The following is a 15,922-nucleotide window of genomic DNA, read 5'->3' as shown; positions in this document are numbered from 1 at the left end:
TACATAACAACAGACTATGTTCCTTCCAGCTTCCAGTAGAAGCAGCAGACTTTGTTTGATTTTGACCAAGGGTGAGAGAGCAGTGGATGCAAGACAAAGACAAATTGTCTCTGATACCAGTAGTGACTATTTTAATGGTCACTGTTTTAATTTATTTACTTACTCCAAAAAGATAAGAATACTATATTTTGATGAAAACAGTAATTAAATTCTTTGACATTCACATATTTCTTAGTCCTAGCATACACAACCTGGATTTCTACTTAATTTGAATCAATGCTAGGCAGGTAGAAATTTCAAGAGCAAAATTTTTTAGCTTCTTTTTTTGTAAGCTCAATACTAAAAATCTGAAATAGTCATTTTCTAAGAAATAGAGAATAATGATTTATAGAGATAAAATCTTGATAAACCTAAGAATTAGAAGAGATTCAAGTCATTGGCTGAATAAATTAAACCAAAAGCTGAACAATTAAGGCAATTATCTACTACAGTCTAATATAAGCTCATTATAAGCAAAATGCTTAACATAAATTAAGGTAAATGCTCCTTTGTTGATCCAAATGCAGAGCAGTCATAAGGGATTAAACATCATACTATTAACAGTCATTAACTTTTTCGATTTTTTTTTTTTTAAGTACATCTGATATACTAGAAAAATAGAACAAAAAGTTTCATCTAAGTTTGAAATAAAAAAAGCCTTCCGTATACAAAACATAAAACAGATTTGCTTATACATCTTTCAGGAACATAGATAACATTTTCCCAATATTATCTAGAAGAAATACATATAATTATGCTTACTATAAAAATTCTTCTGTCCTGAATTAATTCATAACATTTTATAATAAGGATATAGCACATGGATATGTAAGCTAATAAGTAAATATAATGATTGTAAAACCAACTTTGTTCACTGTTTCACAAAACGTGTACATAATAAAATGAAATAAAAGAACCAAAGAACATTTTTCTTCATTCTCAGACTATATATTATTTCATTATCTAACCTCTATGACAAATCATGAATGTTTCTTATAATAGTAGTTCAACCTATATGATTTTGGAATAGAACAACAAATTCATATTGCTTCAAGTTATATAAGTTTATTATTATTAAAAGAAATTTGACAAAAGATGCTTTTAAAATGCTAAATAAATATAAAATATTGACTGGCTATTACTATTCTTTCTCTCTTTTTTTTTTTTTATTACTCAATTACATTATATTACAGCCCAGAAAATTTACAGAGAACATTAAAAACAGCATTTTGCTAACAAATAAACAGATAATTTAAAATGAAACTAGTGAACATTAAAAAAAAAATTGCCTAACTTTAAATCTTAAAGACAAACTGTTATTACAAAGCTATAAAACACATAAAGCAAATGCTATAGTATATGGTATGCCCTACTTTGGCTATAAAATACATTTTTCCGTGCTTAAATAATGCATAAATTTTTGTTTTTGAAAGTACATAGAAAAACATTTAAAAGGAAAAAGTACTTTTAACTCCATATGGGCATTATGGTAGTAGTCATACAAAACATGTTAATGAAACATTCCAAATAAAATGGCAAAGAACATATGAATTTGAACATTTCAGATCTGACTAATCATCGTCATCATCATTATCATCATCACTACTTCTACTGTGAGTCATAATCCACTCCCTGTAGACCTGAATTTTCTGTAAGCATGGTAAAGAAAAAAAGAAGCACAAATGTTAGTTAAGTATGGCAAATTGCTTGGAAAACATGTAAAATTATGAAATGTTCAAGAAGTCAATAATTTTGAAGAAGACTTCAGTTCTAAGTGAGGCAGTAATTATAGATATAATATTTCATAACCTGATAGGCTAGTTAACTAAACTCCACTGGTTGGTACACTTAATGTATAGAACAGCTTGATGATACCAGTAAATTATTCTGTGACTATGTTAGAATTATTCTATTTCTCTAGTAGGCAGCTTTAATGGACTACTAGGAAGCACTATAATTATGTGCCACTTTCTAGATAGAAAGGTACACAATAAAAGAGTGTATCTCATATTTAATTATCATATATAGGCATATATAATTTAGTGAACACAGTGCACCCTTTTTAGAAAATTAGAAAACAAAAGGACAAACATTTGGAAGTATTAAATATTTTCTAAGGGCATTATTATGAAATCAGATTAAATCTAGGCAGATGAGATTTGAAATACTGCTTATATGTCATCTACTTCTTTGCCACAGCACTGGTATTTGTATATTTTAAAGTGTTTGCTAATAGTAAAGTTTTGATTCAAAAAAAGCACCATTACCACTAAAGCAACAACCCACTTCTTACACCTGTAAGAGAATAATGCCAAACACAAACATCCTAAGGCATCTGGTGAATTCCTATAGGTATTTCGACTAATACTGTGTTTAATACTCCTGCTGAAAAATAAGTAATGGCTGACAAGGATTGTGAGATTTTAGTCATTTAAACAGCTCTTTTAGCAATTAATTCTACAACTGGCCTAATGAAAATAACAGGCATGTTTAAAAATACAGTCAATAGTCATGATCTTAAATCCCAAACTTTAGAGCTTTAGAAAACAATCAATGGAAAAAAGTGTAGAACAAATTTACTTGTTACTGAAATCAAGTTATCAGCTGTGAAAAACTTTTGGTATGTCATGGCTTTCTTATCATCTGTTCTCTAATAATGCGGATGTATGTCTAAACTCTCCTCACTACTCATCCTTACTTCCTACTAAGTTTATAAAATAGTTTCTCAAGAAATATTTTTAGTTTTATGAAAGGTGATTTGATAACTATTCAGTTTATTAAAATGAATTAGTAATATGTTAACTGTGTTCTAATAAGGGAAGGCAGGTGCTGAGTAGATATGTATGTTTCAATTGTATAACTATAGGTGACTTCTGCAACATTTCCAAAGAATGATATACTGTCATTGTAGAGTTTGTCAACCTGCCATTTAGAACAGTCTCTCAGTAGATTGCCAGTTCTATCCCAATATGCAATTATACTGATGCTTTAAAAACATTTTAAACACAATGTAAAACCACTTAACTAAATATCACACATTAACACAATACTTATAGTTTATGGAAGTACATTTAATGCAAAATTATATACTGTGAACATAAAGATATCAAGTACTATGAATACTTTCAAGTCTGTATGAGTATTTCAAGTCTGTACTATGAGTATTTTCAAGTCTGTACAATTTATTATTACTATGAATATTTTCAAGACTCCTTGTTTTCAATTAAATGATTTAATTTAGTATTTCACATCCTAACCACAGAAACGACTTTAAATTGGTATATCCTATTGTGTATGTTATCTACAGCATAATCCAGATTTTAAGAAGTCCAACTTTCAAAGCATAAGTTATATAAACAGATAAAATATTCTATCTTCAAACTGACTATTGCTCTAAAAGCTAATTTTCCTTACTAAAAGATGTTGGTTTTCATGTAAATTGCTTATCAATTCCACAGGGTTTTAAATAGACCACACAAGCATAAAGCGGGAAGAGGGTCATGGCCATTTGAGCATCTTCAAAAGAAAAGCAGGAGAACCCAAGAATTCACAATAGCAGTGGTCATGATTTTTTTCCTTATCCATGCCTAACTGGACATGAGGATTATATCTGGAATAAAAGCTGTTAGTGGTTTGAAGGAAGCACCCTAAATAGAAATGGTCTAACTGGGTAAATAAGTACCATCAACTGTGAGGGTACATAAGGCACAATGGCTTTCAACAAATCTAGCAAATCCAGTACAGAACTAAGAGTATCCTATAAAAAGATCAGATGTGCTAAAAATCCTATACAAAAAGTTACCAATATAAAAGCTTTTCTTTGCATTCAAAATACAGAAACAGCTGTACGTAGTTTGTAAATTTTAAGACTAAAATCTACTGTTGGCTTTCACTTGCAAAGTCATGCATTAACTCTTTTCATATCAAACTTTTTGATGCCTGTAAAAAAGAAAAAAAAAATCTTACAGTAAATAAATGTACATTTAAAACCTAAGTAAATGTAAGAAACTTTAAATGGAATTAAGCAAAACATATAAAAGCCCAAATAATCTAATATATATTTAAAGCATTATATAGCTACTTTAAAAAAAAGCTGACTTGACTATATTAATCTTAATTCATAAGATATTTCTTCACCCACCTGTAACATTTGATTTCCAGTACCATCCCTCAACCTGTAAGGTCTGATAACTCCATCTTCATTAAAGAACCTAGGGGGTCGCAGACTATCCACTTCATCAGAAGTCTCTGTAGCTCTAGAGGGAAAACATATAACTTGATTTTAAAAACTACTCAAAAACTCCTAAGTATACTTTAAAATGAAACTACTAAAAAAAAGATCTTCTTTTGGATAAAATGAGACTATTACATCACTTTTTAAAATTCTGTCTTTTGACACAAATAATAAGTTCTCTAGACAAATGTAGAACTGTAAAGAAGTGTGATTATAGATTCTCTTGGATTTTCTTTGTAGACAATAATCAGAGAATCAGCGTATGAGTACTGCTTTTTCTTTTCTGGTTTAAGACTTTTAATTTCTTTTGCTTTTCCTATTTCCTACTATATTGCATTATTAGCTCCTCCAGCACAATGCGAAATACATGAAGGGATTGCAAGCATCCTTCTCATTCTCAACTTTAAAGGTAAATGTAATGTATCCATATGTACAGACACATACATATGGATCAATCTCCAATTAAAAGCAGAAACTGGCAGAATGGATAAAAAAATGTGATCCAACTATATGCTGTCCAAAAGAGGCTCATTTTAGAGTCAAAGACACAGATAAGTTGAAAGTAAAAGGATGGAAAAAGATATACCATGTAAATAATAACCAAAAGAGAGCTGGAATGGCTATACAAAAATCAGAAAAAAATTAGACTTAAAAAAAAAAATTCCTATTGGACACAAAGAAGGACATTTAATTTTTTTTAATGAATTTTTATTGGGGTATAGTTGATTTACAATGTTGTTTTAGTTTCAGGTGTACAGCAAAGTGAATCAGTTATACATATACATATATCCACTCTTTTTTAGATTCCTTTCCCATACAGGCCATTACAGAGTATTGAGTAGAGTTCCCTGTGCTATAAATTAGGTCCTTATTATTATCTATTTTATATATAATAGTGTATATACATTAATCCAAATTTCCCAATTTATCCCTCCCCCACGTTGCCCCTGGGCAACCGTAAGTTTGATTTCTACATCTGTAACTCTATTTCTGTTTTGTAGCTAAGTTCATTTGTACCATTTTTTTAGATTCCACATATAAGCACTATCATATTTGTCTTTGTCTGACTTACTTAACTCAGTATGACAATCTCTAGGTCCACCCATGTTGCTGCAAATGGCATTATTTCTTCTATGGCTAAGTGATATTCCTTTGTATATATGTACCACATCTTCTTTATCCATTCATCTGTTGATGGACATTTAGATTGCTTCCATGTCCTGGCTATTGTAAATAGTGCTGCAATGAACACTGGGGTGCATGTATCTTTTCAAATTATGGTTTTCTCCAGATAAATGCCCAGGAGTGGGATTGCTAGATCATATGGTAGCTCTATTTTTAGTTTTTTTAAGGAACCTCCATACTGTTCTCCATAGTGGCTATACTAATTTACATTCCCACCAACAGTGTTGGAGGGTTCCCTTTTCTCCACACCCTCTCTGGCATTTACTGTTTGTAGACTTTTTAATGATGGCCATTCTGACCAGTGTGAGGTGATACCTCACTGTAGTTTTTTGATTTGTATTTCTCTAATAATTAGTGATGCTGAGAATCTTTTCATGTGTTTTTTAGCCATCTGTATGTCTTCTTTGGAGAAATGTCTATTTAGGTCTTCTGCCCATTTTTTGATTGCATTGTTTTTTTGATACTGAGCTGCATGAGCTGTTTGTATATTTTGAAAATTAATCCCTTGTCGGTTGCTTCATTTGCAAATATTTTCTCCCATTCTGAGGGTTGTCTTTTTGTTTATCGTTTCTTTTGCTGTGCAAAAGCTTTTAAGTTTAATTATTTCTGTTTATTTTTGTTTTTATTTTTATTTTTATTACTCTAGGAGGTGGATCGAAAAAGATCTTGCTGAGGTTTATGTCAAAGAGTGTTCTGTCTATGTTTTCCTCTTAGAGTTTTATAGTATCTGGCCTTACATTTAGGTCTTTAATCCATTTTGAGTTTACTTTTGTGTATGGTGTTAGGGAGTGTTCTAATTTCATTAGTTTACCTGTAGCTGTCCAGTTTTCCCAGCACCACTTATTGAAGAGACTGTCTTTTCTCCATTGTATATTCTTGCCTCCTTTGTCATAGACTGGGTGACCATAGGTGCATGGGTTTATCTCTGGACTTTCTATACTGTTGCATTGATCTATATTTCTGTTTTTGTGCCAGTACCATACCGTTTTGATTACCGTAGCTTTGTGGTATAGACTTAACTCAGGGAGCCTGATTGCTCCAGCTCCTTTTTTCTTTCTCAGGATTGCTTTGGCTACTTGTGGTCTTTTGTGTTCCCATACAAATTGTAAAATATTTTGTTCTAATTCTGTGAAAAATGCCATTAGTGATTTTAGAGGGATTGCACTGAATCTGTAGATTGCCTTGGGTAGTATAGTCATTTTGACAATATTGATTCTTCCAGTCCAAGAACATGGTATATCTTTCCATCTGTTTGTGTCATCTTTGATTTCTTTCATCGGTGTCATGTAGTTTTCAGAGTACAGGTCGTTTGCCTCCTTAGGTAGGTTTATTCCTAGGTATTTTATTCTTTTTGATGCATTGGCAAATGGGATTGTTTCCTTGATTTCTCTTTGTGATCTTTCATTGTTAGTGTATAGGAATGCAAGAGATTTCTGTGTATTAACTTTGTATCCTGCAACTTTAACCAATTCACTGATGAGCTCTAGTAGTTTTCTGATAGCAGCTTTTGGATTTTCTATGTATAGTATCATGTCATCTGCAAACAGTGACAGTTTTACTCCTTCTTTTCCAATTTGATTTCCTTTTATTTCCTTTTCTTGTCTGATTGTCATGGTTAATTCCTTATGATTTATTGACTTTTGAGCTTCTCTGATGACTATGACTCAATAATTATATTTGTGAAACTAAAGTTACAGGTAGAAAAAACTGTACCCTTTTTTCCAAACTTAACTCTAAACTAAAACTGGAAACACCCCATTATGGGCATAGTATGAAATACTGACTTAAAAGGAGCAACTAATTTAATGACAATACTTATTCCAATAGAGCAGAAAGCCAGAGAAAGTACAAAAGAAAAATGGTCAGGGAGATATCCACCCACCAATTTTCTAAGTTAGGTTTCTAAGTTAAATTCATTAGTATGAATTTAATCAATTGTTTTATGTGTTACAAACTTCTATAATAGAGGTAACAAAAACACAATTACTAAATTTTAGTCTTATGCTAAATTTAATTTGGAGGAAAAGAGAACATGTTTAAAATTATTTGCACAAGTGAAGAGAAATAGAGGGAAAGGATGTAATAGTTTCATAACAAAATAAGACCATAAAGGAAGGGGTGAACACAAGCTGAGTTTGAACCGGGAATCTAAAATGCCGTTCTTTATTTCTCAAAAAAGGAGACAGAATATTATATTTGCTAATTTTATAACTGATGTATAGCATTACATTATTGTAATGTATTTCAATCAAGGTAAGTGAAAAGCTTAACTTGCCAAACCTTCCCTGCCAAGGCTGCTGGGAATGAATGACAAATAAAGTAGAACTCTACAAAGCTGAAATGATGCAATACCAACAATTTAAGAAGTATCAAAAGCAATTAGGAAGATCATATGCAACTTGCCATTATTGCAGGGTCATAATTAAGTGCCTCAAGCCAAAGAGATTTATCTCATTTCTCTTGGTTTAAGCATTTTACTCATATTTTACATCAAAGAGAATTTACCTTTTTATTCCCTGAAATGTACTGCTAGCCATGTCTATGATGCCTCCAGTTGGCCTTGTCACTGCTCCAACTAAACCTTTCCCAACACCTTTAAAGAAACCAGCCGCTCCTTCTTTTTGAGCTCCTGGAAAGAAAAAAGACAGAGTTTTAGACAACTGGATTAGGAACAAAAATGGAATCAATTTATGAAAGCCTTGGTAATATATATCACCCAAAGGAATCACTATACTTGCCTTTGATTGGTTTTGTAACAATTCCTGTTATGCCACTTACAAAACCCTAGAGGAAAAGCACAATTGAAAATTTACAATACTTTGACATGATACCTTGAAGAACCAAGTCTGGCTTACAAAAGAAATGCAGAGATCTGCTTTCTAGATACCATAAGAATTAACATATTTCCTAAGTATTTTATTTAAACAGAATATTTCTGGAGGCTACTGACATATTTTTTATTATGTCACAACCCACTGCTCCACCAACATCCAAATAATATTTGAGTGAATGAAAGTTTTATGTCTATTTCCTTACTCACAGATCGTGGCTTTAAAAGACATTCCTAAAATGTTCACAACCATGGGAAATTTCTTACAGAAACTAATCCTTTTCCTCCACGAGTGATGCCTTCTCTAAGACCAGCTGGTTGCTTGTTCATGGCTTCTCTTCTCTTCTGTTGGTAGTCTTCATCCATAGTCATAGCTGCTACCCCTTTAGCCATAGCACTGGTGATTTTGGAGGCAGCACCAGCTAATCCACCTAGCAAAATTGTAATACCTTTAGTAAAACAAAACATATCATTACTTTCTAGCATAATCATTCTTGGTAGGCATTCTGTTTCTTACCAACAGCTCCACCAACTAGTGCTTTCAGTCCCAGTGCCATTCCTTCCACAAACTCTTCAGGACCCTGGATGGCTCCCTAAAGGGTCAAAAAAGAATAATAATAAAGTTATGCTTACTTTAAAAAAAAAAAATAATAATTAATTAATTAATCTTTGGCTGCATTGGGTCTTCGTTTCTGTGCGAGGGCTTTCTCCAGTTGCGGCGAGCGGGGGCCACTCTTCATTGTGGTGCGTGGGCCTCTCACTATCGCAGCCTCTCTTGTTGTGGAGCACAGGCTCCAGATGCGCAGGCTCAGTAGTTGTGGCTCACGGGCCCAGTTGCTCTGTGGCACGTGGGATCTTCCCAGACCAGGGCTTGAACCCGTGTCCTCTGCACTGGCAGGCGGATTCTCAACCACTGCGCCACCAGGGAAGCCCTATGCTTACTTTTAAAGGTAAATTTTTTTTTTTTGGTATATACAAGGAAAGTAGTAGTGACAAAAAGAATAAAGATGTCCCAGAGAAAGTGACATCAGAAGAAAACTTCACATTAACATAATTCTCAGATATTTCATGACATTCAAAGCACAAAGGATAAAATGTTGGAAGTTGATCCAAACTTAGAAAGGAATATGACTATTCACCAAAGTGTACAAAAGATGCTTACTCGGATTATAAGTTATATGATGAGAAGGTAACCACAAACTACTCTATATACTTTTTAAAAAAAGAAATAAAAACACTTTAATTCTTAATATTTCTAATATTTTAGATTACAGTGTACAAAGTAAATACTAGTTTTACTTTATTTTTCATTATCTTCTATGTTTAAAAGTGAAAGTAGGAGAGTTTTGAATGTTTTGACAGAAATTTTTAAGGGACAGAGAACAATCATAATTTTTGCCATTGATTATTAAGATTGTTTCACACAGTGTCAGCTTGCATGGTTATTTTTACTGTCCCACACCACTGTGCAAAGCAAGACTGTGTGTCCATGGGAATCTTCCTTCTACTATAGTACAAATTTTATCCACCTTTAATATTCCAACAGAACACTTAAAATTTGGTATTTCTTAGTAAAGTCTTAAGTTTAAATTCTGAAGGAAAAGGTAAATATTTCTCCCAAGACTTCTCAAAAACCTCTTACCATTGTTTGCTTCAAAATAATGTCCTTTTGTTGTGTTTCCAAAAATCCATTCACAACTACAACTCAAGTTAACAACTGGGGTGATTATTATTATTATCATTTTTAATTGAAGTATAGTGGATTTACAATGTTTTAGTTACCGGTGTATAGCAAAGTGATTCAGTTATACATATATATACACAAGTGTGTGTATATGTATGTATATATATACTTTTCATATTCTTTTCCATTATGGTTTATTACAGGATATTGAATATAGTTCCCTGTGCTATACAGTAGGGACCTTGTTGTTTATCTATTTTATATATGGTAATTTGTGTCTGCTAATGGGATGCACTATTTATTCAAAAGTATTAGTGTGATATATTGCACAACACAAGATTAACTATTTTACCTGGTAAGGCTCATAAAAAAATGCTTCTACACCTTCAGAAAATTCTCTAATCAAGCCAAAGGGATTTCCCAAAACATCAAGTCCAAGTATGAGTACATACATCTGCTTAATGGCCTAAAAATGAAATATAAACATTAGTCAAATCAGATTATCAGACTTAATATTTTTTTCCTTATATTCAGTACAGACATCCAGTTTTTTTTCAGGCTAACACCCTCACCACTAATTTCAACCTAAACCATATCACCTTATTCATCAGTCGTCTTAGTTTTAAAAAGCAATTTGGTGTTAGAGTATGAGAAATAATATGACCTATTTACATAAAGTTTTAGAATATTCAAAATACTTTTACAACTATGTGTGACAGTTATTATTACTGCCACCATTTTACAGACTAGAGAAACATACAGGTCAAATGATGCCCAGAGCTATGGTGGGTAAACAGCAAAACTGGGATCCAAACCCAGACCTCTTAAGTCATGCTCAGTGATCTGTCCACCATACAACAGCTATCTCAATGCTCTATAAACTATACCACAAAATACAGGAGTCTTCAGAGGTGGACAAAAATCCACTAAAATAATATATCTACCTAACTAAACAACTTAATTACACTAAAAATACCCTGTGTTTATCAGTTACTTACTGATAAATAGTTTCCCTTGACCTATTTTTTTAAGTAAGTGAGGTGAATTACTTAGCTAATTATTATTTAAAGATTTACATCTAGTCCACACTGATCCAGGAAAGATTTCTGTCAAAGGCTACAAGTAGAAAGGCAAAAAACTGAAATGGTGGTTGGGCTCAACTCCTTTCTACAATCCTGAGGGAAAAAACCATGTTTGAAAATTCTGAAACGGCTATTCCCTTCCTGGCCAAATCATTATACCTCTATAGACATATGGCTTCACCATTTTATCACTCTGTCCCTCTGTAAAATAATCTCAGACAAACCTGTTTTGAATAGTGTCTTATTACTTCAGACTGTAGTTCAGATGTTGTATGGAACTGATAGTTGAGTTCAAAAAATGCAAGCCTGAAAAAAAAAAAACACAAAAAAATGTATATATAGAGAAAAGGAGATTATGTTTTTAATATTAATGAATGGTTTTATTTTCTTTAGAATTCTTCTCCAAAAAAATTCCTTTTAGTACATTTTCCCATACCAGTCAGAAAATCCACTCCTATATACATCTCTGCATATTCTGGTCAAAGAACTCTCTTAAGAATCTGATAAAAGCTATGGATCTTATCTTCAGAAAAGCCATCAATATACACATATTTTCACATAATTCAGGCAATTTAGAGACCCCTTGGGTCTGACGCCTGGACATGAACTATATTTCTCAATTCTGTCCTATCATGGCCCACACAGGAAATGCCTGACGCACTGAGATAAATGGAAGAGGCTGCTCAAGAATGGCCAGGGTTCAGCTGCTGCAGGTCCTGCCTGATCAGCTGACAGCTGAAGAATCACCATCAGGTTATTTATAACCTATTCACAGCATATACCTGGATCCACTAATTGGGAAGTTCTATGCTAAGGATAGGACAGCAGCAAGATTAGAAATCTCATCCTATTTCTGATGTCTTCAAACTTGTGTTTTTTAATTTGACTGTTTCCTAACTTTTATCTAGATTTACAGTTATGTCTTATTAGACTCACTGATTCTTACTACTGTTCTTAATAATAGCTCTAGGTGCTATCTGCAAAGGTCATGCTCATCTAAAGTCTCCACTCAGACTCTCTCAGTCTCTTTGGTCAGATAGTCTAATAGCTTACATTATGACTCACATTAAATTTTTGACTGTAACATTTAAACTGATCCCTTCATTTCTGCTATCATGGCATTCATTTTCTTCTAGTCACATATGCTTTGAAGAGTCTTGATCCCACAGGCCTTAAAGCAACATCTTTTAAGCACCACACATCACACCTTTGGGTATACACAGTTTCTTAGGAATCCTTCCCTAGGCCAAAAAGGCCTTATATAACACACAAACTTGCATGACCTCTGTCTCTCTTTCTTAAGGAAATTATTTAATAATTATTCTGTTATTTAACAGTTAAGGGTTACCAGGCAATATGTTACTTAAATTATATTCCATTTAACAGCAAAAAACCATATTCAACCTATGATCTGCAATGTACTTTACATACTTTTTCACTTATAAAATTTTAATGTAAATATAAAATGGACTTTTCATCAATTTATACATTTGAATATTAAACATACTTAAAAACTACATCTTGTACATCTGTAAGAGTGGCACCAATGCTCTTCAGCAAAAGATTTAAAGAATGAACTGCCATCAGTCCTTCAGGTTGTTCTGAATCTTTAGCTTCTTTGCCACCTGAACTCAGTGAAACACTTAAATGCAACTAAAGAGATAAAGAGAGAACTATTTAAAGCACTTTCTTCATAATGACAGTTTTAACTCTTAAAATTCAATATCATCTTAAATTCACTATACCATAAATAAGATTTCAAAGTTACCTAGATTATATCAAAATTAATAACTGGAATGTTAAAAGAATTTAAAATCTAAACAGCCCTTTAAAAAATTTAAATTCAACCATGTAATGTATGATATTTAGTTCAATCCAATTCTTTTGGTAAACCTAGGAAAATATTAATCTTCATATTTTTTTAATAACATTAACAATCTAGAAGTTGAAACTGTTGAAAATTAACTCAAATATCTCCAAAAGTGAACGTTTCAACTATTAGAATTAAGTTAGCATGGTAAAGCTAGTTAAAAAGCACTTTTGTATTATATGTATTATATATAGTATAAGTAGTTATACAGGAATTTTCTTCAAGTATTATGTAAGTTAACTCATAGAAATTTTTTGTGGGCTTCCCTGGTGGCGCAGTGGTTGAGAATCCGCCTGCCAATGCAGGGGACACGGGTTCAAGCCCTGGTCTGGGAAGATCCCACATGCCGCGGAGCAGCTGGGCCCGTGAGCCACAATTACTGAGCCTGCGTGTCTGGAGCCTGTGCTCCGCAACAAGAGAGGCCGCGATAGTGAGAGGCCCGCGCACTGCGATGAAGAGTGGCCCCCGCTTGCCACAACTAGAGAAAGCCCTTGCACAGAAACGAAGACCCAACACAGCCATAAATAAATAAAGGAAGAAACAACCCCTCTCTAAAAAAAAAAAAAAAAAAGAAATTTTATGTTAAGAACTTACTTTTAGTTCCATTCAATCTTCAATTTTTAAATCAAGGTTACTTTATAAATTAATTTCAAACTTATACTAATATCATACACAAAAGTTTGAAAATTGTCACTCAACACCTTAATGGATAGCAAGTTAACATAATGTTACGTCTAGATGTAAACATATAAACACATACTGTAGGTGGCTCCACTATTATTTCCACATGATAAAAAATTATTATAAGAATAAATAATAAAAATTTAAAAGTTATCATTCCTTTGTTATTTACTTATATTTGTAATTGTGAAGTTATAGAATTTATATACTATTAAAGAACATAATTTAAATGCTGTATTCCCCCAAAGAGATCAAATCAATCTGCTATTACCTAGATTATCAAGGATAATAAAAATGACTTATTTTCCCCTACCTTGATAGGAGATATATGAAAGTATTCATAGAGACTGAATTGTGATGAATCTACTAATGAAACTATTTTATATTCTTCTTGGAAAGCTTCTATATCTTTATGAAAAAGTTCAACCTATAAAGGAACATAAAATATTAAAAATTTAAGGGATATTTCTGTATAAGTATTAAGCTAATAGCTCACACGCTGCAGAATACTCCCCCATAATATCCAGATTCAACATTGCTCATGATTGGGAACTTACTGCTTTAGAAGGGAAACTAACATCTCTACTGTTAGGAAAGTTCGGTCACTCACAAGCTGATAAGCATATCTTATATGTTTCCATCCAGTGCATTAAAAGACACTAAGGTTTTCTTCACGTGACCATAGATTTTATTCCAAAAGGCCACTAATCCATCAACACTTTCTTAGGAATAATACAATCATAATGTACTTGTAGCTTTTTGATAAATGCATTACTGACATCTACGGAGGTCACTAATATAATCAAAAAAGGGAAGGCACTGAAAGTAATTTTTCATGAAGTGATTAGTGCTTTCATTCTTGATAATCAACAGTACTTCTTTTCCAAATGCTCACAAATCTAGTACTTCTGTGTGTTGAGAAATGGCCCAACATTCACATTTTAACTGATTAACAAAAACTTCAAAATGATAACCTTATTAAAAGTATATCCAGAAATTCACTTCTGGGATAACAGTGTAAGGAGCTCTTTAGCTCTCCAGTGAAACTGGTAAAATTTATTTAAAAAAAACAAACTTTTCAGGCCTCTATGAATGGTCCTAAGGGTATAACCAAATAAAACATCTATTCAAGAAAATCTATAAAAATTTGGTAGGAAAAGTGAGTCTGTGGTATTTGAAAAAGGACCATTCTCTCAGTTCCCCCTCCCAACTCAGTAAGCCAGAACTCCAATCTAGACTGGTGGACCCAAGAACTCAGAGTTCCCTCTCTGCCCCACCTCCAACTGGAAGACTTTCTTCTTGGGAGGAACAGAGGTCAGCACTTCTCATCCTGCCCCCAGCTACTAGCTGCTGAGGCTAAACTACATGGGAAGAAGGAGCTTCCCTCTTCTGCCCAGCCTCCACTCAGAGAACAAAGGCTCTACTTGGGTGTGACACCACTGAGAATACTGAGGTCTGATCACCCTTGGCCCACCTCCAGAGCTCCAAAGCTCTGGTCCAGAGATATTGCCTGGGCGGGGGTGGGGGGTGGGGGGGTGGGAGTAGACTTTAAAACGGATAGCTCCTAATCTCTTCCCAAAGAAACTGACTTCATTTACAACAACATGTAAAGTTCAGGCCTAAGAGTGCTCTAGGAAACAGTGAATGTTGTGGTGAAAGGCAACTGGGAGGAAAATCCTTGATTCAGTGAAGATACAGGCTAAACTGTAGGCCTGTTAGTTTTTGTGAAAGAACTGGGGAAAGAGATGGGGTTGGAACAAATATCAAACACTTATCTTCAGATCACTTCCTTCAAAGGAGGCCAAATTTGACTGGATTAGTCTGTAGAGCAATTTATGCCCTAAGGCATTACTGAAAAAAACCAGAGCAATCATCCAACAATTAGCGGCTGTGATCATGGAAAGAAATGCAGAGAGCCCTGTAAAAACCACTTTTATTCCAGGGTAACTGTAGGTGTCCCAAATCTTCACCTCCCTGAGGAGCGACATCAAAGGCTGAACAATGCAGGGAAAGGTAAGGGTGGGGGTGGGGTAGACTTCAATAAAGTAATCCAGCCAGTCACTGAACTAATAAATAAACCAATAACAATAATAAGCCTTGGAGAAAGGGGGACAAGTATCCAGCACTGTTTCAGTATACAGTTGACCTTCTGTATCCACAAGGTTCCACATCAGTGGATTCAACCAACTGTATATTGAAAATTAAAAAAAAAAAAAAAAAAAAAAAAATCCATTAAGTTCCAAAAAGCAAAACTTCCATTTGCCACACCCTGGCAACTATTAACATAGCATTTACATTGTACTAGGTATTATAAGTA

General features: G+C 33.3%; 1 protein-coding gene across 1 annotated transcript in view; it reads right to left on the bottom strand.

Annotated features, from left to right (window-relative positions):
- The window catches only part of VPS13A (vacuolar protein sorting 13 homolog A), a 264,222-nt gene that overhangs the window by 25,770 nt on the left and 222,530 nt on the right, over positions 1 to 15,922 (bottom strand). Inside the window, exons 60-68 of the mRNA XM_082401536.1 lie at positions 13,919 to 14,032; positions 12,562 to 12,707; positions 11,279 to 11,360; positions 10,325 to 10,438; positions 8,806 to 8,881; positions 8,556 to 8,719; positions 8,188 to 8,242; positions 7,964 to 8,087; positions 4,181 to 4,295 (exon numbers count right to left, since the gene is read on the bottom strand). Coding sequence (XP_082257662.1) covers positions 4,181 to 4,295; positions 7,964 to 8,087; positions 8,188 to 8,242; positions 8,556 to 8,719; positions 8,806 to 8,881; positions 10,325 to 10,438; positions 11,279 to 11,360; positions 12,562 to 12,707; positions 13,919 to 14,032 — 990 coding nt within the window. The remainder of the gene's footprint in view (positions 1 to 4,180; positions 4,296 to 7,963; positions 8,088 to 8,187; positions 8,243 to 8,555; positions 8,720 to 8,805; positions 8,882 to 10,324; positions 10,439 to 11,278; positions 11,361 to 12,561; positions 12,708 to 13,918; positions 14,033 to 15,922) is intronic.

This window comes from Balaenoptera borealis (genome assembly GCF_965194805.1).
Source record: "Balaenoptera borealis genome assembly, chromosome: 8".
In the NCBI taxonomy this organism is placed as follows: domain Eukaryota; kingdom Metazoa; phylum Chordata; class Mammalia; order Artiodactyla; family Balaenopteridae; genus Balaenoptera; species Balaenoptera borealis.
The sequence above is the reverse complement of the archived record's forward strand: the minus strand, read 5'-3'. Positions and strand labels throughout refer to the sequence as shown.